We start from the raw sequence: 26,710 nt of genomic DNA on the forward strand, positions 1-26,710 counted from the left end.
GGACTATTGTGATGGGTCACTGAAAAATGTAAAATCTGAAGTGAGATAGCAGGGGTTTCTGCAGAATCCAGTCAGTCTATTCAGCCCTTTTCCAGCATACTTGTTTTCATTTCACATTTTTCAATTGTCTTCAGGCTCTGTTATTGAAATTTGACTACAAATGCAGGGGGATGAGCCCATAGTTATGTGTCATTTAATTAAAAAAGTAGATGAGGCTTTTTAAGAATCACAAGCTGAATGAGTTAACAGTACATTATATAAAAATAAATAAATGGTTACTAGCTTATCACTTACCAACCTTTGTAAAGGGAACAGTCAGATATAGATATATAAGTATTCATGTTTTGTTTCCATTTCTGAACTTTGGTTTACTATTCATTGTGTTGGGTCTTAAAGGTCCACTCTCAGAACAGTGGAAACAGTACGAGCTCAACGCCATCCAGGAAGCCTCAATCATCTGCCCCCAAAGTTCGAAAGAGCGTCAGCAGTCGGATACACGAAGCAGTGAAGGCCATTGCACTCTGCCACAATGTGACCCCAGTATATGAATCCCGGGCTGGTGTGTCTGGAGAGACAGAGTATGCAGAGGTGGATCAGGACTTCAGCGATGAAAATCGAACTTACCAGGCTTCCAGCCCTGATGAGGTTGGTATGCAAGGCTGAAAATATTTATATGTCCTAAAGAACAGTGTAAACTAAGTTAAAGAGAGAAGAGCTGTGAAAGAAAAAGGTTTTGGGCAGGGGGTTCTTTAAAATTAAGAGTAATCTGTTTTTATTTTTTCTATATCTTGGGAAAGATATAGTGTTTCTTTGTTGCGTAAAAGCATTTTCAGTTATTTGACTAAAAGATCTGTGAAGTCAGTGCTTTGGGGTCAATACTGTATTGAGGATTGCAATTAAAGGTTTATTATTAGGGTTATTCTCAAAACATTAATCTATGTGTGAATTATAATATGCTATTAAAGGGAATATGAAACTGTTCTGAGGGATGGACAACCTGATACATTAGCTAGAGATGCTAGCAGGTACTGGAATGTATAGATTCTTAACAGGAAAAAACAAACAATCTAACAAAACGCCCAGAAACTAACAAACAAAAAAAAAACCATCAAACCTCAAATGCTTCTGTAGAAAAGTTTTTGAGCTTCAAACTCTAGGCAGCTTCATAATCTTCAAGGTTCTTTCAAAATTGCATCAAGTGTAGAACAAATTTAAAGCACCATTTAAATAAAAACATGCCTTTGACTTCTATTGAAATCCAAATTTTAAACAAATCCCATTGTTTTCATTGGTTTTGAGTTATTGTTCTGAATAATCCTATTTTGGGCCCTAAATTGATTGCCTAAAATTCAGTCTAAAAAGATACTAGAAGAGAGAGGCAAAGCTCATGTTTCAAGATACTGCAAAGAGTCCACTTTATAAAAATGTGTGTAGTTGATAAAGTGAAATAGAGAAATACACTGTTTTGAGGTTGGTTTGCATCTGAAAGTGAGCAGGTTGAGGAGCATCTTTGTTTTAAAGAACTTCTAGCATTTTCTGGAGGTACTGTTGTTGTTGCAACCCCAGTAGCTTAGTCATAAATAAAATAAGGTTGCTGTAAGATGTGAAGAAGGGAGTATGTACCTGAAAGCCTGAATATTTTTCTATCTGTGCAAGTTGATCCCATACAAGACAATATTTCTTTCACAAACTTCATCCTGCCACAGCATAGTGTATTATTCATGGTATACGTTTGGTTTTCATGTCTAATATGTCACCATATGTAATGCTAACAAAACTTGAGCAGTTCAAACTGCAGGCTGTAAATGCTAAAAGTAACAGGTCTATAACAACTGTTTTTAGGAATGCAAGAAATAAAATGGAATCTGTCTTCATGTAGTACCAAACTGGCAGACATTACATGCATTTCAGATGCCATAAACAATTCATAGTGTCAAAGGATTGTAGAATATAAAGAAGTGGCTGGTTCTTGATGGCTGAAAAATGGCTGTCAGAACGGTTTTAAAAATAAAACTCTGTGCAGGACTTGAGATGCTGATCTTATTCTAAAATCAATAATCCATAATACTGTATGTGGTGTTGAATAGTGTGAGCTGATCCCCATTATGAGTTGAGAATCCTGGAAGGGCATTGTTTGTGTTACGTAGTTGTATAATTTGTCTTGTATAATGCACACGTGTACAAATTTTCATCTGCACATGCATTCATATTTACAAAATATTTCAGTTTAATGAGCCTGTGAGGTACTACTGAGTGTAATGAATGACTGCATGAGCAAGGATCTGCCTATGAAGATATGATGACAACTATAAATTAAGTAAACATTCTGCTTTAATTGCCAAAGGTATTACTAAATCAGGTGAGGATATGTGCAGTTGAGAGAGACTATGTGAGGTTTTTCTCCCGCTCGCTCGTCTCTCCCTGTGGGCTTTTGTACATTTGTTCAGTTGTTTGAAAGCTGAAAATGCTACCATGAAGAGCAATTCTCCTCCCATATTTCCTAAAGGAAGTAGCTGTAAGACTCGAGAATTATACAAGTGGTGCCCTGGGAAGACAGTAGGGAATTTGACCTTGGAAAGACAAAAGGAAGGAAAGAGAAGTTGATAAAGTGCTAATATAAGAGATCTGGGACTCAGGGTGGAAAACGAGGTGGAAGAAGATATCAACAACAAAGAAACTGTTCATGCTGCAAGGGAGAGAATGCACAGATATCCTTTTAATAATGTTTTTTTTATCATTTCAACTCATATATTAAAACTATATGGCAGTGAAATGAAATGTTTACATTCTAAAGCAGCCTTAAATTTCCTTTTTGTTTCTCAAAGATAATGCTTGAAACACTAGTAAAATTATCATATTGAACAAATATGCTGTAATATAATGAGAAATTGATGTTAAAATGAAGTCTTTTTAAAAGATGAAGCCACAAAAAGCACGTAAACAGCATAAAAATTGCAGCATGACAGAAAAAAGCCTAGGAGTTGAAAGACTAGCAGGTCTTTATCATAATTTTTTAAAGACTTCTATTGATGCAATGTTTGCAAATCACTGGAGCCTAAGGAAAATAATGTAAATGGTTCATTATTTAGCTTATTGAACTTTCCTGCAGTTAGGTTGACGGATGATGCCAATGTTTCCCAATCACCAAAGTACCATTTTAAAAGCATTTTTTATTGAATAAAGTGCTTTGAATATTGCACCCTGGAGCTTTATTTAGGAAAATGGTTCAATTGATGTTTTCTGTTTAACCTCAGCACTGACCTATCACAACATATTTGGTTAATAAGCAACATTATCATTTAATAGACTTAACTGGTTTTATGCATTGTACTTTCTCGACATTGCAACTCTGTTCTCTTAGATTTTGTTTATGGATCTGGCTTGATTGCAGTCTTTTGTAACAAGATGTTATTTGCACAGTTGTCTGTTGTATTATATAATATTGTGTGATCGCACCATAGGATGTAAAGAGCAGAGAACACTATGTAAGTATAAACTATTCTTCCATGTAGGAAGGTATAATAAACAGCTTAGCAATATGCTCACTACACTACACACTTAATGAATTGACTTGAGGAACTCTTTTGAAATTCCTCATGTCTGTGTGTATGTGTGTGCATCCATATACAGATATAATGTAACCATAACAAAGTATGCACATTTAGAAGTAGGAACATTCATCATAAAAGATGTATTTATCTATTGTTGGAGTAACCTGAGATAAGTAACTGATTTTGTATTCATAATGCAAACCCTACTTATGCCAGGCTCTTTGTTTCTTATGATAAGTGATCAATATTTCATTTTCTCTGAAAGAGTGGAAAGTTTCATTTGTCTGTCACTTGTCCTCTACAGCTGTAGCATAGCAAACAATGAACATTCACTGAGAACCCATAGGAAAAAAATAAAAAACCAAAAAAAACCAGCTTTGACTTGGCCATCATAGGTGTGGGTTCAGCCCATTTGTAGAAAGCCAGCTACCTTAATGTAATGAACAATCATAAAAGGATATAAGCTAAGTAGGGAAAGTGATAGAGTTCAAAGGTCAGAGACCCAAGCAATTCAGGGCATGCTATGAACAGGAGCCTTTGAAGACCTTTGCTCCCCTTGGTCAGAAAAGGTTGATCAGTCATGATTTTTAATGACTGCTTACTCTCATAAACCCGCCATTTATTGGTTATGCTTTGTCCTGTGCTGTTATAGTCTCAAGCATTTCTAATTCCAGGATCTTGAATATTTAAATACTACCTTAAAGTGTGGTCAGTTATTTAATTCCAACGTTTCTGTCCAAAGACAACAGAGTTGCTAAAATTAATTACAAGGATACAAAGCCAATCATTTAAAAACAGACAGGGAAATTATATGCCCTTAGTGAAGCAGCTTTTGTGTTTACAAAAGTGAAGCTGTAATGTATGAGACATGTTGTATTGTTTAATTCATTTTACTGTGTGTGCTTATTGAAGCAAGACTAATTGTGTTGTTTTGTCAATGTATTGTGAAAAGCAAATCACTCAGTAGCATAAAACCATCACTTGCATGACCTTCGAGACCCACAAAGAATAACTACTCCATAGCTTGTCTTGAATATTGATTGGTAGTTTTTTCACATGATCAAGCTGTATTTTTAAGTTAATAATTTTATTTTAATTATGAAGGGTTTTTTATGAAAAGTGATGGACTGCAAATGTTAGTTATAAAATCATTGTTTATAAATATAAACAAACCAGCACTGATTGGAGACACGTATGAGTTGTTGAACAATCCTGCTGGAAGCTGTTGGGAACACTCAGGCAGTGGGGAAAGGAAATCTCACTGCTTCTTTTCTGTTTGCAAAGCAATAGCCTTAACTTAAAAATACCACACTTAAAATGCCTGTATACCTTATACAACAGTCTGATTTTGAAAGCAGATCCTATTGTCTGAAGTGAAGATGCTCTTAAATATTCTGAAAGAAGTCTAGGTGGATTACATGAGAATTCTTCTAAGCAGCAAAACTAGCTTACAAAATTTCCGTCTCTAGTCCTTCTTTCTTACCCTACAAATTGCTCCCTCATATATGCCAAAACCATTGAAGACTTTATTTATACAGGTTCTTTTTTGGTTAAAATGGTCAGATTCACAGCATGGCTTCAGGAAAGCTGTGAGCACAACTGTGGTGGAACTCCCCAACTGCCCTATGAGGTGAAGAACTGCCAGCTGCAACCATGAGGCAGTGGATCTTTTTCTTAAACTAATGTTAGCTCAAAAGAGAATATTGTACATGGAAAGTGACAATTATTTGGTCATAAACTGTTTTGAGCAACAAGTACTGTAAATATTGAGCAGTTCAGTATTTCTGCTAGGGAGCAGAAATGATAGTCTGGCCCATAAGGAAAGGAAAGCAGGAGCTGGGCATGATAGCCAGGCTGCTAGAGGCTATGGCCTTAGCAATGAGGTGTACAGCCCCACGATATCCAAGTATGATGAAAAGAGTATGTCCCATGATGGAAGCTGCAGTCAAGAGTATGTATTATTGTATAGGTCAACCCTAACCCAGTGCATAAGCTGTTTGATTTGATTTGGTTCCATAAATAAACGCTTCTAAACAAATGGGATGATTATGTCCCCAAAACATGGACACGCGGCCATGGTCTGTAACAATGGTGCTTTTGAAGTTTCGCCTCTTCATGTCCCTCTGGAAATGCTCTCTTCCGCAGGCAACTCAGTAGGAAACACCCTCCTCCTTAGAGAAGTTGCTTCCACCTCCTGAGCTGGTACTGCTCTAGGTGATGTTGTGGGGTGCACAGTTACTGCTTGATTTGGGAGAGTTTCCTTATGAAATCTCTGAATTTGACTTTGAATGGAAATCTATGCCCTGGTAATTGAAGTATTTGATATTTGGGGCTGTGAACTATAGAAGCTCAGAGGGTTGGGTGGCTTCTAGTGGGGAAACACTGCTGACAGAAGCAACCAGAGTTCAAGAGTGGGCATGTGGTAAATAGAAACATCTGAAAGATTTGGGGTAAGGACACTAAATGAGGTATTTCTCACTAGCTCGCATCAGATCTGTTGCATTTCTGTTTCACAATGCAATTATTTGCTACTTTCTCTCCTAATTTGGAAGTTGCTTCTTTGACATTGTCACGTGAGAGGTGAATGGCCATCTTTACCCTTTGGGTTGCTACTGAGGAGGAAGACAATTAGCAAGTTAGCAACCACAGATCTCTCTTAGCCTCCACGTGCATTACCTGCCCTAGGAACACTACACAGTTAGTTGGTTCACTGCATACCTGTGTCTCAGTAATGGGAAGACCCTTTACCCACCAATGTGCTTGTGTCTCCCAGGCAGCCAGTTTCCACAGGAGGGAAGCTTTGTGATAAGCCAGAGAAGATCCATTAAATATTCAAATAAGTCCCTAACCTGGATTCAGGAAACTTGACACATCTCATCTGTGTTTGTGTGTGTCAGCAAATTAATGGTTATCAGCAAAATATTACCATTGCAATGGATTTTCTTTTAAAACAAAATGGTAGCAGCACCATTGAACCTTTTTGTGCTTGTCCAACCTTTCATCACTTTATCTGACTTCATCCATTATGTCAAGCTCTCTAGAAGCCGCAGCTGCTGCGTTTTCTTTGTATTCTGGGGGTTCTTGATTTAGGCACACTAGATTGCAAGACCATTTTAATGTAAAGTTTCAGAAATGTATTGAAGAGAATATACTTGTAGAGGGGAAATATCAAGAAGAGAGGCTTGCCTAAGAATCCTTTTTCTGAACTCTCCATAGCCAACTTTTCAGTATATATGTATTTGTTAAGATTTATAATGTAGATTTTCATGCCATTTGTGAAGTACTTGTTTAGAAAAAAATTTCTACATTCTAAAAGCTTCAGGTATTTTAATGGTAAGAACTGGCTATGTTGTTTTGGATGATGCTCCGATTCATTCTGAGTGATGAGAGTCAAACTTGTCTTGCTCTCAAGTTTTTTCATTGTCCTTGTAGGCATCTGTTTGACTCTTGAGCCTTATTGACTGTTTCTTGTATGGTATTTGCCCTGATCAATTTAAAAGAAAAAATAAATATGCAGTTGTGTATAGGCCAGGTATAAGAATACAAAATGACTGCACTGCAAAATGCTAATTCAAATGGTATGTGAAGCCAAGCATAAATGAAGTAATAAACAGATTTGAGTCACCAAATATAGAACACTTTAGTCCTAGCTGCAAAGGGACACAAGATGATAGGGTTTTAGTAGAAAGATGCAATTTACAGGTCAGAATGTAATAGTAACCCTTCACTGTGAAAATTGAAAATTAACCTTGGAAGTACTGGATCGTTTACAGCTTATGTGCTACTTCTGGTGAAGAAGAAAAGTTTGTAAAAAGGCTTCCTGTAATTTTCAAGAATTTAAAATGGTGCTTTTCAAAGTGTGTTCTATTCTCTTCCATAACTTCATCTCACTGTATTTTCACCTGGTGATGCCTACCCACATGGCACCACTAGGGTTTTTCACATGTTCACACAGGATTTTATTTCCATTTTAAATTTTCATAGAAGCTGTGGTGTTTTATTTGCTTTATGTGAAATTCTTAGTGACCTGTTGAACTTACCTAGGGAATTTTCTACTTGCATGTCTTTTATCAGAGTGCTTGATTTTTATTTTTTTATCTTGCCTGAGATTAATGGCAGAGCCTATTAATCCATAAAAATCCAGGATCCATAAAAATCATGTGAACTTCATTATAGTTATCTTTCTAGTGATTTAGAAATCTGGTTTTCAGTAATGATTCGCATTTGGAAAGGTAAAAGTAGATTGAGGAGAAGTTTTCCTTAATCAGAAAAAAAATCAGATATGGAATATGTCTTGTATGTAAAACAGTAAAATCAGTAAAGCACTTTTCCTAAATTTTTTTTTCCCTAAATTAATTTTTTGAAGGAATAATTCACACAGTGGTGGTGAGAAATATTTAAAGCATAACATAGAAAAATGTTGAATCTAGATGTCATGCACTTCAAAGCAGCAAAATTTTGAAAAAGGGACTTTCATATGTGGGTTTGTGGGATGCAGTATTGTAAGCTTGGTTTCTTATTTGATGTCAGAAGTCATATTACTGTTGAAACAAAGTATTAAAATGATGCAAGTGAGCAAAGGAAACTGAAAACAAGATCCTTTGCTTACCTATTTACTACCTATTACATTGTTTCAACTGGCATGTAACTGTAGAGGTAATAAAATATTTTATATAGAAATGCTCCCAAAGTCTTTTACTTACATAATGGTGTTGATACGGGAATTGTGTTCTCGTTTTGCAAAATTTCTACTGGATGTCCTTGATGTATTGTTGAATGTATATGGGGTATTTATTATAACAGTTATTTCTGAACAATATATTCTAAATACCTCATTTTCAGCAGTAAGTTCAAAAAAGTTTTTATATTCTTCATAAGAAATTTTGTAAGCTACTCAAGGGAAACAAGTGATTTGATGTATTAAGATTTTATACTCAGTCTGCTGCTGTTCACTTTTTTTTCCCTAGATTCTTGGAAAAGTTTAGACTTTCACCCTAGCAACAGTTGTTTGGCTTTAGCCTAATTTATGTAAGTGTAATAGACCTTTCACACTCAAGTATGTCTCTTTTTTCCTTTTTTTTTTCCCTCTCTTTAGGTAGCTCTGGTGCAGTGGACAGAGAGTGTGGGTCTCACTCTGGTTAACAGGGATCTGACCTCAATGCAGCTGAAGACCCCTGGTGGACACATCCTGACGTACTATATCCTGCAGATCTTCCCCTTCACTTCCGAGAGCAAGCGCATGGGCATCATAGTTAGGGTAATTTTGGGGGTTTTCCGGGTGTTTGGTTTGATTTTTTAAAAAATGCTGGCAGATCAGACTAATTCACTCCTTCTGCAACAGACAATACCTGAGAAATTCTTAATTTGGATTGCATTTGCCTGTGTGTGGATTCACTGAATATGCAATGAATGCTGCATCATTAAAACATGTATAACAAGCATTTACACTAAGTTATTTGTAAATTTTTAATTACCAGATATTTCAAAGATACAGAGCTTTCTGTTTTGGGTTGGTTGGTATTTGCCACCCAAGAAACAAAATATAAGTTAGAGGGGACATAACAGTGATATTTTAAAATTAGTTCAGGAATGTTGAGAATCTGTTATGCTTGTTGACTTCAGTTAGAACTGGTCCTCTTACATGGAAATAGGAGACATATCTCAATGGAATTAGAGATGACACTGGAAACAGTAACATGAAGTAATAAAACTTACCCACTTCTTGACAAGGTACTTCATCTTTTATAAATGGGAACCTATTGAGTGCTTCAGAAGACAATAAGGTTATTGGTAGGTAATTGTTTTGACTGTACAAACAGATACTCCTTCCCCCTCCCCCATTTCTTTTGTAAAATTTTAGGATGAATCTTCGGGAGAAATTACATTTTACATGAAGGGTGCAGATGTTGCCATGTCCACTATTGTACAGTACAATGATTGGTTAGAAGAAGAGGTAAGAAAGAAAATCAACATTTACAAAAATTAAAATTTTGTAAAAATTTAAAATCTAAAATATATCAGATGTTATTGGGGTATGTTTAAAGGAAAATCTGAGGCAATGCAGTAATGGATTTTGAACTACAGTTACACATATCCTGAATGGGTTTTAAGGGATTAAAATTATTTCCAATTCCTGAGTAACATACAAGAAAAGCAAAGCTGGTAGTAGTAGCCCGACATGTTCCTACTTAAAACAAGGAAAGCTGTTTTTCATTGACTGACCTTTCACATAAAACCTATTTACTTCTGAGAAGTATTCTGCTATAAATCTGCTTATCCTGACATGCCCTTGTTTGATCAAAATCTGCAGTGAGGCATGATTATGAATTACAGAGTTTGATAAGTGTTGCGTCCAAACTGAGATTTTTTTTACCACATTTATTAAACTTCAAATAAAATTGTGACTGAATTTCAAACCTGATTAATATTTTTCACTATGTGTTCTAGTAGGTACCAGCAATCATCTTTTTTTTGACCCTACATACAGCCAATATGTTAATACAATGATTACACCATGTATGTTCATAATGGTATTGGCAATATGAATCAATATCTGCTGCAGGGCAGTTTGATTTATTCGGGGACATGAATAAATTAAACTCCCTCAAGACCTAGCAAAATGTCATAAAAATTACTTTTGGTGATAATGATGCACAATTAATTGTAAAATACTTGTTTAATTTATTTAGCTTTATGAGGTCAAATCAATAAGTGTTTGCACTGGAGAGCCTTGTTTTTCATTAAGGCATGCTATTCCATGGCTATTTTTAATGTGTAGATGTTTTTCTGATAAGAGATACGTTCAGTGGAAAAAGAAATGTACCTCTGTTACGTGCCTCAAAAGTAGTTTTAATTTATTTTAAAGCTTCAACCTAAAAGAAATTTTCTTTAAGCTAGGAGAGGAAGTCTAATTGACTTACTGATAGCAAACCACTTCATTTGGGGGACCTGAAGTATAATTGCTTTTTATCCTGTTTGTGGCTTCTCCAGAGTATTTTAAGAGTCTAAAGAAACACCTAAAGTTATGGTACAGATACACCCTGTTAGCATACAGTATAAAGCATGAACATAGGATTGAATATTTACATAACTTTTCTGTGCTTTGGTTCATTTAGTGCGGTAATATGGCACGAGAAGGATTGCGCACGTTGGTTGTTGCCAAAAAATCGCTTACTGAAGAACAGTATCAAGATTTTGAGGTATGAAGGGACAGAGTGATCTTGTGCTTTATCATATTTAATTACTTCAAGGAGAACATTCCTCTTTTTTATTTTTCAAGGCTGCAAAAAGAGATGATTCGTATTTAAAAAATAGATAGTTGAGGTATTGTCCACAATCTGTTAAAGGCTTTGTCATTCATTAGTGATGGTTCTGCAGTCATATGTAGGATCGTGTTTGCTTTATTATGGGATTGGACAGTGTTTTCCCAGAAGCTAGTGTAATGTTATTTTTGTAGCTTCAGCATGACCTAAAAAATCTACTTGTTCTCAAAGATAAGGCCTTTCCTCCTTAGAAGCTGTGATGCCTAAATCTTAATAGTTCTTCTGAAGGCATTCTCTTGAGGTGAATTGTCAGAAGAGCCTTGTATAACATTGGGTATAAAGTAAAATTGCTCTTTTAGACTTGTTCTTCATTAAAGATATTTAAAGACAAGCATTTAGCCTAATGAAACCATGCTATCACTGAGTGGTAAACTGAATGTATACTTTATGAGTCGTAGCAAACTCTAAGTGGTTTTGTGTTTGTGCAAACAGAGTCGATATAACCAAGCAAAGTTAAGCATACATGATCGAAACCTGAAGGTTGCTGCTGTTGTAGAGAGTTTGGAGCGAGAAATGGAATTACTGTGTCTCACTGGAGTAGAAGATCAGCTGCAAGCAGATGTTAGACCAACTCTAGAGATGCTAAGGAATGCTGGAATAAAGGTACTAAACACATACTGCTGACATAACAGGCTATAATTTATTAACTTTTTCAATCAAGACATAATTTATATTTGTCTATATTCAGGTTCTTTCAAAGTAAGAAATGTGTCAAGTCCTAAGCTCATTCTGGGCACGAACTAGCAGAAACAAACAAGACACTGTGTGTGAAGTTCCCTTGCCTACCACAGGTTTCATCAATCTCAAACTTACTTGTGTTGGAAAACTACCAATGGATAGATGTATGTGTGTCTCAGTCATATATCCCCTGGCTGTCTACAGCAAACTGTTCTTGCTGACACTAAATGAGTTTGGCACAAGATTTGTGTGACAACAATGTTTTCAGGTTTGGCACTTGTAAGAAGTTTCAGCAAAGATCAAAAGGTGAATTACTTTAACTAGAATTCAGAGTTGCCCTTGGGGTTTGTTCAATTCATGTTAAAAGGATGGCATGAAAAGCCATGCAGAAGAGTTGGTTTGCTAGACACCTAACAATTGCACATATACAAGTAGTGCATTTATTTGAGGGAGGGTTTCAAGTAAATATATGAACAATGTCTGAGGGGAGGGGGCAAGATTGTATACATTTTGCTTTAAGCAGAGTGTCAAGCTCTGCTCCAAATAGTTGTATTGACTTTGCATTGGTTGAACTGAGTCAGACACGATGGGATATTTTGCATGTGCTACTTCTGCTGGACTTCAGCCCCTCCAATATCTGCTGGAAGGGCAGCACAGGAAGGTAAAGCAAACCAGGAGAATTTTGGAATGCAATGACAATAATTTCCTGACAATGGTGATTGAGTCATCTTACTAACAAACCTTGGTGTTAAGGGGCTGAGAGAGCTGTCACACTTTAAGAACATAACAACTTTACCCCCTTAAACTTTACTGCCTTCTCAGTTCTGCATGGTCAGTGGGCAGGATCTCTTCACAGTGTTGGGACTGTAGCTCATCCTCCAATATTTGCTGTGTCATGGCTTGGCTGCTGCTTTCTGAGATTATCACCAGGGTCACAGATTATTATGTCACATCATTTTGCTGACAAATGTCATCTGCATCCTCACTTTTCTGATCAGCGTAGTCTCAGAGCTATAGGGAAAGGATTTTATGCTTCCCCTGAGCTTCACTTTGTCTTCACATACACTGAGACATTGGCCCTTGTGAGAAGGGAAGGGGAATGGAGCTGCCCAAAGTAAAGACAGTTCTTTTCTGCTTTGCATACTATTGCAGTAAAAACTGTTTGTTGATTTTACTTAAAAATGCACATATCAGTATATTTTCTTGGATAATCTAATCCAAAAAAGTGCCAGAGAAATGTTGGGAGAGAGATGTCATTTAGATTTGGAGAACAGACGTGCTAATATCCAAAGGAGTAAACTCTTATATTATTTTGCAGATATGGATGTTAACAGGAGATAAACTGGAGACAGCAACTTGCATTGCAAAAAGTTCTCACTTAGTGTCTAGAAATCAAGATATTCACATTTTCAGACCTGTAAGTATAGTTCCAACTTTTTTTGTTGGTTCATCAAAGAGCAGCTAATAGCAGTGTTGCTGTATTTCATTAGTAGTTGGCTGGTTGTTGAAAATTGTTGGGTTATTGTACTGAGTGTCATAATAATGGTCAAGAGAGTAGTACTTAGGTTGTTATTCGAGGCTGTAGAATTACAAAGCCTTTAAGGGTGTTGGCTTCTAGAGTTGTTAATGTGCTGCAGAAATGTTTGTAGCCATGTTTGGGTGACTCAGGTTCAACATGCACTTTACACCCTTCATAACAGACACAGCAAGATACCTCTAAATAATGATGGAGAGGGGTCTGTGGGAGGTGAGGTGCTGTCCATGCATTTAGGCTGTCTGAATGTCATTCTTGCTTGTTTTAACGCTTTCATTGATAGAACTCTTTACACTCAAGCAGAATTAATCCTGAATGAAAGTGCGAATGTCCTCTGTGTAGACATAGTTCAAGTTGGTATGAGAAATTCTTGTTCATGTCATTATATATGTGTGCATTTTACCAACACACTGTTTAAGTAATCGTTAGAAGTAAACTGAATCTTCTTCTATACATTTTATTTGTGTAGCATCAACTTGACTGAAGCCAAACAAAAATAGATTTTCCAGACATTGATTGATGCTGCATGATAAGACATAATGCGTCTGTTTGTTCTAAATGAACCACCTGCACCTACAGAAATAATTATATGAATATAATTTACATGTAAATGTATTTTCTTCTGAAGAGTCAGAATGGCAAATTAGGCCCTGCAGACTACTATTTGCAATTAAATTATTAATGCTTCTGATAAAACTTCAGATCAATTTTTGTTGACCTTTTCATGTTGTAACACCACAAATTAAGTCTTCCTGGACAAAATGTATTTAGTTGAGTCAGATTTTTATTTTCATTACCTTGACTGGTAATAAGAGATCAGCATAAAACTGTGTTAACTTAGCATACACAAAGTTTTAAATTAGTTAGAAAATGCATTTATACAGAATTATTTCTGTGGCTGTACTTGCTGCTAAGAAATTACTACTGAATTAATGAAAGAAATTATCAAGCACTATAACACTTCTATTTTAGTTATAAATTAGAAAGAAAAAACTTTTTGCTACTCTCTTTCCAAAAAGTTGTATATTGTTTTTAACAAAATTGTTTATTCTTAGAAGTCTTCGCTTCTTCAGTTTGTAATTCTGGAGGTATTTACAAATTTTAAAAAAAAAAAAAAAAGCATTCTGTTAGGTGAAATGTAGGACAGGACAATTACTGCTCATCAGTGTGCACAAGTGCTGACATCTCTTCATCCCTGCAATGCAGAAAGATTGTACTGGGCCAACACAGTCTGGTGCTCCTAACAGCTGCCAGACAAGGAGCTTTCTCTTTACATGCTTAATTGTGGGAAAGAAGGAAAAAAAATCTGAATTGGGGCATGTGTATGAGTTTTTCTTTTTGCAGGGCTTTTTAATGTAACTCAAATTTTATGGGTAGTAGAGCCCATCTAGAGGAGAAAGGTTCTTTGAACTGCATCTGACTGGGTAGTAGTGGGTCAAGTACAAAACTTCACATTCAGTGTAGTTAAGATTGATATATCATAAAAGTTATTTAATCAAACTGTTGACAGAGACAAAATTAAAAGTGTAATCAGAGCTTGTGTCTTATTCTGTGCTTGGAACTTTGTCTAGCATGATAGCTCTAAAATACATTGATATTTATTGGGGAAAAAAAAACAAAATGAAAAACCAAATCAAAAACAAAACAAATCAAACAAACAAAAACCCACCACCAAAACAACGACAGGAAAAAAAAACCCACCACACCCCAAACCTGCCAGTCTCCTGAATATCTGGTTATAATTTCAATTTTTCATGTTCTGTTCGTAGCTCAAAACCTTCCAAAATCCATTTGGTAACATTTGACTGTTTTTTGCATTTCACAGCTGGGCCTTTCTGAAACAATTATGTAAATAAAAAAAAATCTATGATGTAATTCTTTCATATTATGCCACTTGATCTTGCCTTCAGAGTCATGTAAGATCCAAAAGGATTAGTACTAATGAGCATCTTTATGTGCCGTTTGAAATCTGTGCCTGGTTACCCAAACTGAAGGAACAATTAATAGGAACACTTTATGTTATTCTAAGAACATATTTTACTGGTTAATAAACAAAAAAAAAAAGAGGTTTGCTTGGGAAATTTTTCTATTTTTCTGTAGCCCTCCCAGGATGAAAAGACTCAGGCCAGCTCAAAATTCAGGTATTTTAATGTCATTAATTCATTACTATTTTAGCCCTTGTGAACTTTCATGAGGAGCCACTTAAGCTGACTACATAGATTTTCCTTGTTTGAGGAATATTTTTTCACTCCATAAGATTTGACATTTATAGTAAAATTCCAGGGGTATTGGACTTGCAGTGGGATAGAACACTTAAACCAAGGTTTTTGGGTATGAGTTCTCAAAACCTGATTTGTTTAGGCAGGTGTTTTTTTTTAAAGATAACAAAATCTTTTAATTGAGTGTTTTTTATTGAAGGTTGCCACTCGAGGAGAGGCTCACTTAGAACTAAATGCTTTTAGGAGGAAGCATGACTGTGCCTTGGTGATATCTGGGGACTCACTTGAGGTAAAAACTTGGTTTCTGTCAAATTATTTATATGGTTATGGTCAGAAAGTTATGTATCAGCATCTTTACGCTCTTTTTTTGAGTATTTTTCCATACTTTTAAATTGTCCTTAGAGATGCTTTTGCTTATCTGAGTGCCAAATAGATGATATATGTTCTAGATGGGCATACGTTGCTGGGTTTCTAGTCTTCTGTACAGTAACAGAATGGAATTTGTATACAGCATGCTTTAGTACTGTCTATTCTCTCAACCTCAAAGCATGTTGGCACTCAAACTGACATTCTCTTTGATTTTAAAAATAATAAAGCCACAGTCAGGAGAATCTGACTTTCTTTTTTTCTGCCAGTTGGATGTTGTACATGGAAAACTTCCTAAAAAAAAAAATCTTTATACTGTCTTTTTGTGTTGAGCTACATGTAGTAATATTTTATTGTAAATAAATCCAAATTTTTCCCTCAGGTTTGTCTGAAGTATTATGAGCATGAATTTGTAGAGCTGGCTTGTCAGTGTCCTGCTGTAGTGTGCTGCCGATGTTCTCCCACCCAGAAAGCCCACATTGTGAAACTGTTACAGCACCACACCGGGAAACGCACGTGTGCAATAGGTAACTCTTGGCACAATCCTCATAGTAAAATCTGTAATAAGTGTAATCAGCAGGTGGCACCACAGAGAAACAGCTGAAACAAAACCAGAGAGAATTCTTTACCAACAGCCAGGTATTCTGTAGTTGTGGCACAAAATGCCATTCCATGAGAAAGGTGTGGTTATTTTCTCTATTCTGCAGGAAAAAGTTTTGATTACTGAAGTAATTAATCATAAGTCATAGATTAATTATAAGAATTTAAAGGTATGTAAGAGGTTTCTCAAGTACTGTAAGGCCAGGAGAATAAAACCTCTGAAGAACTGAATATTGCAGTGACATTTTCCAGGTGATGGAGGAAATGATGTCAGCATGATCCAAGCAGCAGACTGTGGAATTGGAATTGAAGGCAAGGTAATGTTAACAGTTTCATTGTGAAATATGTGTCTAATGTGTTTTCTAATTAAAATATTCTGCAAGATTATAAGAATGCTTAATCTTTAGTGTTTTTACTTCTATGTCTTCTGCTTTATCTTTTTAAAAGCAGAAAAAAACATAGTTATTTCTGTGTAGCATTACGTGGAAGAAGTAGGAGAAGCAATTAAACTTGTTACAGCCCACTGTGTTGTAGAATATGCACAAAAAATTGTCATGTCTCATTGCAGGGTTAATTTTCAAAGCAGGAACAAACTTATCTTTTAAAATTAATTATTGTTTAGAATTTTGAAACTTGATACACATCTTTTACACTGGGCTTCATACTTGAAATATTTTTCTTTTTTTTCTAGGAGGGAAAACAAGCTTCTCTAGCAGCTGACTTTTCTATCACACAGTTTAAACACATAGGTAGGCTGCTGATGGTACACGGACGAAACAGTTACAAAAGATCAGCAGCACTTGGTCAATTTGTCATGCACCGAGGCCTTATTATTTCAACTATGCAGGTATTTAAAACTTTGTTTTCTGAATAGTTGAAATCACTATGCCTGTCTTCGAAATGTCACAAAATCTTAATTAACCAGTACTGTTATTTTTTCTATATTGTGTTGTATATAGAATTATATTAAATAATTAATTATCTGCTTTTTGTAGGCTGTATTTTCATCAGTCTTCTATTTTGCATCTGTTCCCTTGTACCAAGGATTCCTAATGGTAGGGTAAGTCAAAGCAACAGTTACAATATCTGGTAATAAGTACAGCAAGCTAACTGTTTAAATAACACCACAGGTGTGGTGTCATCCACGTTTTCCATACATTTATCATGGGTGCACTGTCAAAACCTGGGATGAGTGTACAAAGAAAAGTCACACTAGGTTGGGTATGCACTATATGAGGGGAGAAGTCTCATTATCAGTTCTCTGGAGAGAGGGATCTGCATAGCCTTAGAAGAAGATACCATAGAACCTTTGCACATATGGGGTGAAAACAATAAAGAGAATCTCACAGACCAGCTTCAGCTGTCACACAGATTTATGTACAGATTGAACCTCAGTGAGAATCACAGGTTTTTATGTTAAAAATGGAGCTGAAGCTACTATGAAATTTCCTCTGAGAGTGTGCTACCCAATTCTGCCACACAGATTTCCAGTTACGTGAATATGTCCAGCATTGTAGGAGCACCTTGGTCATATTGCGGCAGCTGCTTTTTTAATATGGTTTCCCAAGTTACACAGCTGAGAGCTGTGCATATGTTCATGTTTGTCCCTGTTCTCTATCCCTACTGACATAAGAGCTTCTTTTTATTCTCTTTGTAAACAATAACAAATCGACAGTAACTTAAATCTTAGTCAAACCATAGTCTGATTACACCAGACTTTGCAGAGGCAATCAGTAGACTTCTCTAAAATGTTTGTGAATAGTTGTGCTGAGTTCCAGGGAACTACATAACAAAGTGTGTATCTGGCATGCATGCAATAAAATCCAAAGCCACTTCCAGAGCTGTTAAGACTCTTATTCATCCATCTACCTTCTCCATGTTGTCTTTTTTTTCTTCAGTTTTCATGCATCCATCTGTAGATGAATTTAAATGTCAGGTCTTTGGACTGGTTGTCCAAAGTGCAAGTGCACAGGGAGTATGGTAACAGGTGATAAGCTTGGGTGATAGAAGAAAGAAATGTTGGTTTTGAGTGTATAAGACCTCTGTAACTTCTCAAAACTGACAGCTCTCAGAACCACAAGAGCAGGTTGCATGTGAAAGCTGTATTGGGAAGCTGCCTAAGGACTGGGAAAAAGAACCAGTTTAATTCCACTTACATAAAAAGAATAATTGAATTCAGTAGATCGGTTTAAAATTATATCATGCAAAAGTGTTAATGTGTGTTCTTTCCTTTCACCTAGGTATGCAACCATATATACTATGTTTCCAGTCTTCTCTCTAGTATTGGATCAAGATGTGAAGCCAGAAATGGCATTGCTATATCCAGAACTTTATAAGGATCTCACAAAGGTATGAATGTCCTCAGTGGTCAGCTACAAGCAAATGCTGAAATCTCCAGTGTGCAAAACTGGGAATTCTTATAACCATTTTATTAAAGTATTCCAAGCAAGACAGATTGCACAACTATTGCCAGCTTCTGTACTATTAGAATAATCCACAGTACCAAACATTTCAATTGTTTTTATTAATATGTTTGTTCAGTCACCACTGGTTGTACTGAAATAATTCAAACCTGAAGATATGTTGATAAAGCAGCCTTGACTCTGGCCCCAAACAGCTTATTTTTCCTTTTTAATTGGTAGATGAATTTCTGGATTTATTTTTTCCTAACATGCAGAAATTACTGCTGATGTCTCCAAAAACTGTCTTCTTTTAAATAACAAATATTTATAGCTGATATATCTGAACTCAGTCATCCATAGATACTGCTTTCTGTGTGTTTGCACATACTTGCAAACAATCAAAGTTTATAATTTTGTCACCTACAAAAGTGAAAAATCTCAATATTCTGTTTTAATAAATTTTTTGAAAAGCACTTCTTCATGCTTAGCTAGGAAAGTTGTGATCCAAGGCAGAAGCAGACAGTCTATTTTAGGGATAGTAGATTCTTCAAAGATATTTCTAAAAGTTCAGAAGCAGACTCTAGTTGGAGAATGTCCAAATTCTTCCGAGTCTTTGTCTTTTTAGTTGCACTAAGTTAGCTATTGGCTACGTTAGTCTGGGATCATTCTCTTTCCTCTATTGAAGATCTTGGTTGTTTCTTTCTCCACTTGAGAATCTTTAAAGTTTTTGAGATTTCAGTCCATGATTAAGCTTAAAAAAGCCTGACCTTCACCTGCTAAGCAGAGTTGTAAGCTTGCCTGTGGAAAGATGTTCACCGAACTTGGAACTTGCTACAGCAATGAAGAAGTGCTGATTCTTGCCTGTTCTAGATTGATCATTTCTTTTGTGGCAAAATGGCTGCTTTGTTTGCCACTTTATCCTTAAAACTGTATCCATTCAACTCTTCAGTTCTAACATACTTCATCAGTACCCTCTCAGAATGCAAGAGTTATATCACACATACAGCATTTATTCTTTGATTTTTGTGTATGTTTCAATCTAACAGTCACAATCCAAAGATTTAAAATTTATTTGGTAGTAATTACTTGCTGAAAATTTGCAGTAGCCATAAATTTATTCTATGAAAGCAAATGGGCAGTTTATCCAACATTTAGAAGTTACTGGTAAGTAACTGCAGATTTGCTTAAGGTTTTGGTCAGTAGGTACATAATGCTGTAGTTGTTTTGAAGACTACATTTCACAAATAAAAAATAAACGAATTCTACTGCATTTTTCATTCTGAAAACCAGCCAGAGCATTACAAGCTAAAGTGTTTCTTCTGTTTAAGGCCTCAACTTCTTAGTCCCAAATTTAGACTTTGTGCAATTTCTATACAAGCTTGTAATGAAGAATCATAAAAACAAGTAGAAGCTTTGTAGACTTTATCACTTCAAATACTGCTTATTTTACTTGTAAAATGTCTCTCTAGCAATGAACTATTAAAAATATATGAGCTGAGTAGATTTTTTTTTTTTAAGTTGTGTTTAACTGTCCTCTCACATGTTTCCCTTAGGGAAGATCTTTGTCATTTAAGACCTTCCTCATCTGGGTTTTAATCAGTATTTACCAAGGTAGGAGAGAGTACTAATTTTGCTGAACTGAGAAATTTTTGTCTGCTATTAGCAATATTGTTTTTCAGCTGCAGGTTGAATTCCCAAAGCTGAACATTTCATCAGCAGTTATATATATTGCTTTCTGTTTATCTCGTAAATCGATATTCCTGTAGTGTGCCAGGCTATTCAAAACACAGTGTGATTGGTATTTTTATTGGTGCATGTCGCCTAAAAAAGGACATGTTTTTAATTAAATGCTAATCCAGAAAAATTTTAATGAGTGCTTATCACATTGCATGTATTTACACAGTAGTTTTCTTTCATGGAATGACAGAAGTACTGTTGAAGAAATCTGAATTATGTAATCAGTTAAAAGTAATTACACTTTCAACAATATCTCATTTATTTGCAGCACTTGACAAAATGAGGTTAATTAAGAGTTCATCAGATATATTGCACTAAAAGGTGTTTAATTTTCTAATAGTTTTATTTCAGTATGGCTTTACTTTGGTTGGCTTATTTCACATGTACAAAGTACAGTAAATATCCTTCTTTAAGAAAAATCAGTGTTATTAAAAAAATGCTGGGCAAATTTTCATAATAAGCAATCAAATGTTCAGTGTGCAGTTGTAAAAACTGGTACAATGAACTTTTACTGTGGAGGGTATTGCCAACCTTGTGCCCCTCTCCACCCTACCCAGGTGGTATTCTGATGTATGGAGCCCTGCTGCTTTTTGAATCCGAATTTGTACACGTCGTTGCCATTTCCTTCACTGCCCTGATCTTGACTGAGCTCTTGATGGTTGCACTGACCATACGAACATGGCACTGGTTAATGGTGGTGGCTGAATTCCTCAGTCTTGGCTGCTATGTGGCCTCTCTTGCATTTCTAAATGAATACTTTGGTGAGTAAAAGCATTTTAGCAAAGAACTGTTTTATATTTTTAATTATGTTTTTTTCTTCTGGTTTTTTTTTCAATTAAGAATAGGTGATGTTTTGAAATGCAGCTTTCTTTGTAAGAAATATAACTGAGTTCAAATCAGGCCTAATTAATTTTGTGTTAAAATATTCTCTTACCCTTTTCTCCTAAAATTCAACAATCTTTATCCTGTTAGTATGGTTCATCTAGATGATAAACTTTACTCAAACCACTTGTGCCTTTTCTTGGTCTGATATTGACAGTCCAAACTGCATACCTTAAATTGGCTTGGAGATTTGCACTATTGAAAATAGATATGATTTGTAAAAAATCAGGATATTCCCCTGAATTGGTGCGTTATTTTGAACACCAGTCCAAGTGGGCCTCATTAGATCTAACTCACAAGGCTAAAATTGCTGAAGTATTGTTGGAGAGTGAGGCAGCAGCCTAGCAGGAAAGATACCTTGTAGAGGAACCATTGTTTCATAATTATAGTAAGCTTGTATTAAGTTTGCTTTGCTTTAAGTTTTGGTATGCCATACTGCATCTTAAGGTTCTGATTGTTTATAGTTCACAAGATGAAAGAACGCATTTTAACTGCAAATCTTAGCAGTCAAGAATCTGAGCATCAAAATAATACATACTGCTTCTTGGATCAACTTACTCTTTAGTAAAAACAAAATATCTCTGTGTGATTTTACAAATGTAACTTACAGAAATATTCGTAACAGCTTTAATTATACCTCACAAGGAGCAGAATCCAACTCCTTCTCTGCCTTTTAGGGGCTGATGAGTAAGGAGTTGCCCTTCTTCAGTTGTCATTTCACATAGCAGAATTAAGTGTTACGTGTAGTTCTGCCTTCACTCTCTCATTTCCCAGGTGTTAAAAGCTAGGGTAGTGTACGTACATTATATAATTATTTATTTAATCAGTAAATGCTTCACTGCCTGTCCCAGTGTTCCGTTACTTCCCAGATTTCTCAGGAGTCAAACTTTACTGAAGAAACAACCCTGCTGGGCTTGGTACCTGTATTGTACATGATTTCAGGTTTGCCAGAGCATCCTTTTGTTTTCTCTGACACTGATGCACAGACACATAAATAGAGATTATTGGGCTAATTTTTGAATCTCCACAGTCAGATTACAAATTAAAGGAACAAGCAAGAACAGATATAGGTACTTGCACTTGAGTCCAGACTTCCAGGAACATCATAAAGCAGAACTTGGGGCTTCACCTTTGAAAGTCTGTAGTACTGGTGACAGCCAGTCCTTCCATCCTTTCTGGTGCTGTTCTGTGAAAAACACTTTTAGATGGTGTTCACAGAGGTATAAAAACTGCAGGGAGTTTGTTTCTTGCAAACTTTTCCATGAAGAGGAGTGTTTTTCTCTCTGCGCTCCTGTATTTGCTGGGCAAGTCCCAGAAACTTAGTCCATACATGCTTGCATGGCTTCTTGCAGCCCAGGGACTTAACTTCTTTATATTTTTGTATTTGAGAGTACTAAAAAGGCTGCAATTTCATGAGATTTTGTAAAGATGTACTTTACTGTGTGTTATTCACCAGTTAATCTGAGAAAATGCCTTTCTCTTAGCCTCACTTCTGCTTAATGCTTGACTCTTACTTAGTTTGTCGCATTATAACTGGGGGGAGGGAGCTTTTTTTGTGTATGTGATGTAGCATAAACTTAAGTGATGGGTTGCAGTTCAAGGTATAGAACAACTTCCATGGATGAGGAACAGTAATCCAGACCAATAGTTCTTGACTTCATTGGCAAATAAACTCTTTTCAGTGATGTTATAAGGATCATCTCCTTCCAAAGAAATTATATGATGACATAGCACTCAAATTAGAAAGGCAAAAGCATTTGATACTGTTCTACAGGTCTGACTCATGAAAGTAAATTAGTTTTTATGTTTCTGAGTTAATTGCACACAGTGGCCTTTTTAGGGTGTCTATGATAGGTTACATGGGCTTTCAGTATGTCCAAGCAGGCTTAGGCTAAAACTGCGTAACAAGTTTATACATTGACATTTAATATGCAAAGTATTTTTAATGAGGAAAGTTGGAGCAGTAAAGCATTTCTTTATTGCATTTTCTGAAGTGAATTTTCATTCACATGATCAAGTTGTTTATACAGTAAATTATACCTTGAAGTCAAATGTAAGAAATGTGCCAATATATTCACAATCTTAAAACATGACCGAATATAAAATCTCTGTGTTTTCAAAGTGTTTTGATTTAATTGCTGCTTAAAATAATCCGATTGACATGTGAAAGGCAATACTAATCCAGTTAATGCTGCTAACATCTTCTTCATTTCCTTTTTGTGTAGCTAACCTGTTTGTTTGGGTTTTTTTCACATAACTTTTGTATTTTCTGTAAATCTATCCTTTCATTTTCCCTCTTTGTGAAACAGGTATAGGCAGAGTGTCTTTTGGAGCTTTCTTAGGTAGGTGAAGTTTAACTTTTCTGGAAGTTTTGGGTTGGCTTTTTGTTTTTTTGATCTTTAAAGATTCACTCAAGAGTAGCAAAATCTTTAATATATGCATTTGTAAATAATGGAAAAATTTTTTTTTAAATTCTTGGGGTTACCTGAGTTCTGGGATCTTTCCATGATAACTAAGTATGACAAATAGGGGCAAAAAGTAAGTATTTGTAAGTATCACAAATAGGGGCAAAAAAAATTATTAGCAAGGGTAGTGTGCCAGCATTCTTGTTAATTTTTGTCATAAACAATTAGCTTTTCAGTGTGGCTTGTAGCAATATCACTACATTGTTTTCCCTTTAAATTTTTGGGCTCTAATTTAATCTCTATGATTTTAAGAATCATTCAGCGTAGATGTTGTGAGAAAAATAATCGATACAGAATAAAAGATCCAAACTAGCAAGATTTCTGGTTGGGAACTTGTATTATGGTAAAAATCATTCTTACTATTAGAAAAATAACCTGACTTATTTTTTTTATTATGAGAGAATCTTGCTTTTAAACAGAGATTCTGCTTCCCCTAAAAAATAATTTAGCTGCAAATCAGTGTAAGGACCATAAAGGAACTCTGAAATTCCTGTCTAAAAAAAATAATTAGCAAAAGCAAAATGTTGAGGTTAACTTTCTGTTGCTTTATTGCCCTTTTTTTTTTTTATTGGACAATAGCATAAGCAAACAATTAAGAGACTTTTAATGACTTTGCACTGTGGAAGTTCCAGTTTCCATGTTACTGGCTCCCATTACTTATTTTCCCTATTTGTTTCTGCAGATGTTGCCTTTATCACAACTGTGACCTTCCTGTGGAAAGTGTCAGCAATCACTGTTGTAAGCTGTCTTCCACTTTACATTCTCAAGTACTTGAAGCGCAAGTTCTCTCCTCCAAGTTACTCCAAGCTTACCTCGTAAAAGTGATTATATTCCTATGGTTTTTCACTCACACCAGTCTGCAGATTGCATATTCACTGTGCTTTAGTGTCTATGGATTTTTGTTCGACTAAAGAAACTTAAAAAGATCAAAAATCAAAAGGGATAGCGTGAATAGAGCACAAAAAGAGGAGGAAACATCTGACAGATACAATAACACAGAAGTACACTAACAACTATCAGAGATAAACTAAATTTTCTTCATGTTGTTTTTTTCTTTCAGTTGTTATGATTATAAAATAAAACTGATTTACCTTTGATTTGGCAATGCTTCTGAATGGTTTCATTGCTACTGTAAAGGATCTTTTGCTACTGTAAAGGATTTTTTCCAACTGCATTTATCTTCTGCAAGTTAAATTGAAAATTTTGTTATTTATTACATAAATTTCCTTCTTTAATTATTCTATAACTTCCTAATTCAAGCCCTTTCTTTTAATGTTTATATATGGAAAAGTTCATTCATCCATACTTACTATAACAAACCTAATACCTGTAAATGCCCGTGTCTGTATTAGCAGCTATTATTCCTCATCGGACATTGATTAATATGCACTATTTGAATTATGTACTGATGTCTGCGTAGCACAGTATTATTTTAGGAGCTGTTGTCCTATTCTGTGCTCTCCATTTCTGGCACCAGTAAATTACAGATGTGTAATGTTGACAGCAGTTCTTTAAATGCACATTACAGCCAGGTTGCACAAAAGCTGTTTAAAAATTAAATTATAAATTCTGTACATAATTCCACAGCACTTATTGATCTGTACAGATATCAAAACATGGCTGCTCAGTAAATATGTTTTAAAGTTCTTATTCATTTTGTATTTGTAAAACTGCAAATAGTGTCAAAGTACATTTCTATATATGAGAAGTCCAGTAAACCTTGTATTAGCTAATATGTTAAAATTGCCTTGTAATCTGTTTACTTAGGTTACTCAGGTAAAAGAAAATAAGAGAAACACATGAACATCATGGTAGGAAAATCTGTCATCTTCCAAGTTGTAAATGTTATGTTTTTATAACTTTGTTTGGGTGCAAACTTGTCAAAAAAAAAAAAAATCAAAACATTTTTGCTTGTAAGCTGTCAGAGTTGAGTATCTTGGCTGAGTTATGACACTTTATAGCAGCTGAAGATTTGTTCCAGAAACTCAAATACTCTGATGCAATCTGAAGGGTCCAGATCTTGCATACTGTACTGGCAAGTAGGAAATACTAATTTTCCATTGTGATATAACTTTGCTTTCTCAAGAAGTACATATAATGAATTTGGCATAGTCTATTAATCAGTGGAAAGGAACAACATAACTATCCATGCTTTCTTTATTAAATATTTATGTGTGTGTTTTTAAAAACCACTTAATATGGATGTCATTTTTATGTTTGACTGTATGCCTTTACAATATAGTTCCTCGTTTAGTCTCTTTTCCCTTATGCCATTATTATTTTGGATGAGTAATATTTAAGTGATAAATGTAACTACTTCCTGGGAGAGCAGAGGAAACGGCTGCAGAGCTTTTTGGACTCCACCCCACTCCATTAATTTTTGTTTTCGAAGTTTTTCTAAGTAGCTATTTATCTGCTTTTTTTAATTTCCATTCCTCATTATAAAAGCAATAAAGCCTAATTTCTACCAAATATTAGTGGTACATGTATTAAATAAACTACTGAAGTAGAGTTTCCTTTAATTACCCGACATCACAGACTAGACTGCCCTGTCCCTCTGTGAACTCGCTTCTGTAAATCCCCACAAGATGTCACTGTTCTTGCGTATTAGCAGAGCCTTTCTGCATTTGGTGTGGTTTTGCCAGGATACTCCTGATTTACATTTTTAGTTTAGTTCTGTGGTATTTTTGTCACTGATTTGCTTTAGTTTTCTGGTTTCCCCAATAAGTGGTAATTACTTTCAAACAATTAAGAAAAGTCACCAGTGTGCAGTTATTCTGAAATGTTGGTGGCATTTTCTTCAGACTTTTTTGTCGTACACACTGTGGGCTCACAACCATATGCATAAGATCCAGGAGATAAGCAAAAGCTCAGAGTTGGTTGTCTTTCATCTATACATAACATCTGTGACATTAGGCAGAAAGTGAGGAAAAAACCAGAAATTGAATTAACAG

The 26,710-nt window shown here is 35.4% G+C and overlaps 1 protein-coding gene across 2 annotated transcripts in view; it reads left to right on the forward strand.

The window, feature by feature from the left end:
* The window catches only part of ATP9B (ATPase phospholipid transporting 9B (putative)), a 154,016-nt gene extending 127,788 nt beyond the window's left edge, over window positions 1–26,228 (forward strand). Inside the window, exons 15-30 of one of the 2 annotated variants that reach the window (XM_042044621.1) lie at window positions 397–645; window positions 8,647–8,808; window positions 9,412–9,504; window positions 10,667–10,750; window positions 11,306–11,476; window positions 12,870–12,968; window positions 15,504–15,593; window positions 16,053–16,197; window positions 16,523–16,587; window positions 16,962–17,117; window positions 17,266–17,330; window positions 18,511–18,619; window positions 20,226–20,283; window positions 20,967–21,170; window positions 23,601–23,633; window positions 24,439–26,228. In XM_042044621.1, coding sequence (XP_041900555.1) covers window positions 397–645; window positions 8,647–8,808; window positions 9,412–9,504; window positions 10,667–10,750; window positions 11,306–11,476; window positions 12,870–12,968; window positions 15,504–15,593; window positions 16,053–16,197; window positions 16,523–16,587; window positions 16,962–17,117; window positions 17,266–17,330; window positions 18,511–18,619; window positions 20,226–20,283; window positions 20,967–21,170; window positions 23,601–23,633; window positions 24,439–24,575 — 1,920 coding nt within the window. In that variant the 3' untranslated portion in view covers window positions 24,576–26,228. The remainder of the gene's footprint in view (window positions 1–396; window positions 646–8,646; window positions 8,809–9,411; window positions 9,505–10,666; window positions 10,751–11,305; window positions 11,477–12,869; window positions 12,969–15,503; window positions 15,594–16,052; window positions 16,198–16,522; window positions 16,588–16,961; window positions 17,118–17,265; window positions 17,331–18,510; window positions 18,620–20,225; window positions 20,284–20,966; window positions 21,171–23,600; window positions 23,634–24,438) is intronic. The other variant, XM_042044622.1, reaches the window with a different exon arrangement.
* The last annotated feature ends 482 nt before the right edge of the window (window positions 26,229–26,710 follow it).

This window comes from Corvus kubaryi, unplaced genomic scaffold (assembly GCF_017639235.1).
Source record: "Corvus kubaryi isolate FWS band 111438036 unplaced genomic scaffold, C.kubaryi_AGA036_p1.0 37398, whole genome shotgun sequence".
Classification (NCBI taxonomy): Eukaryota; Metazoa; Chordata; class Aves; order Passeriformes; family Corvidae; genus Corvus; species Corvus kubaryi.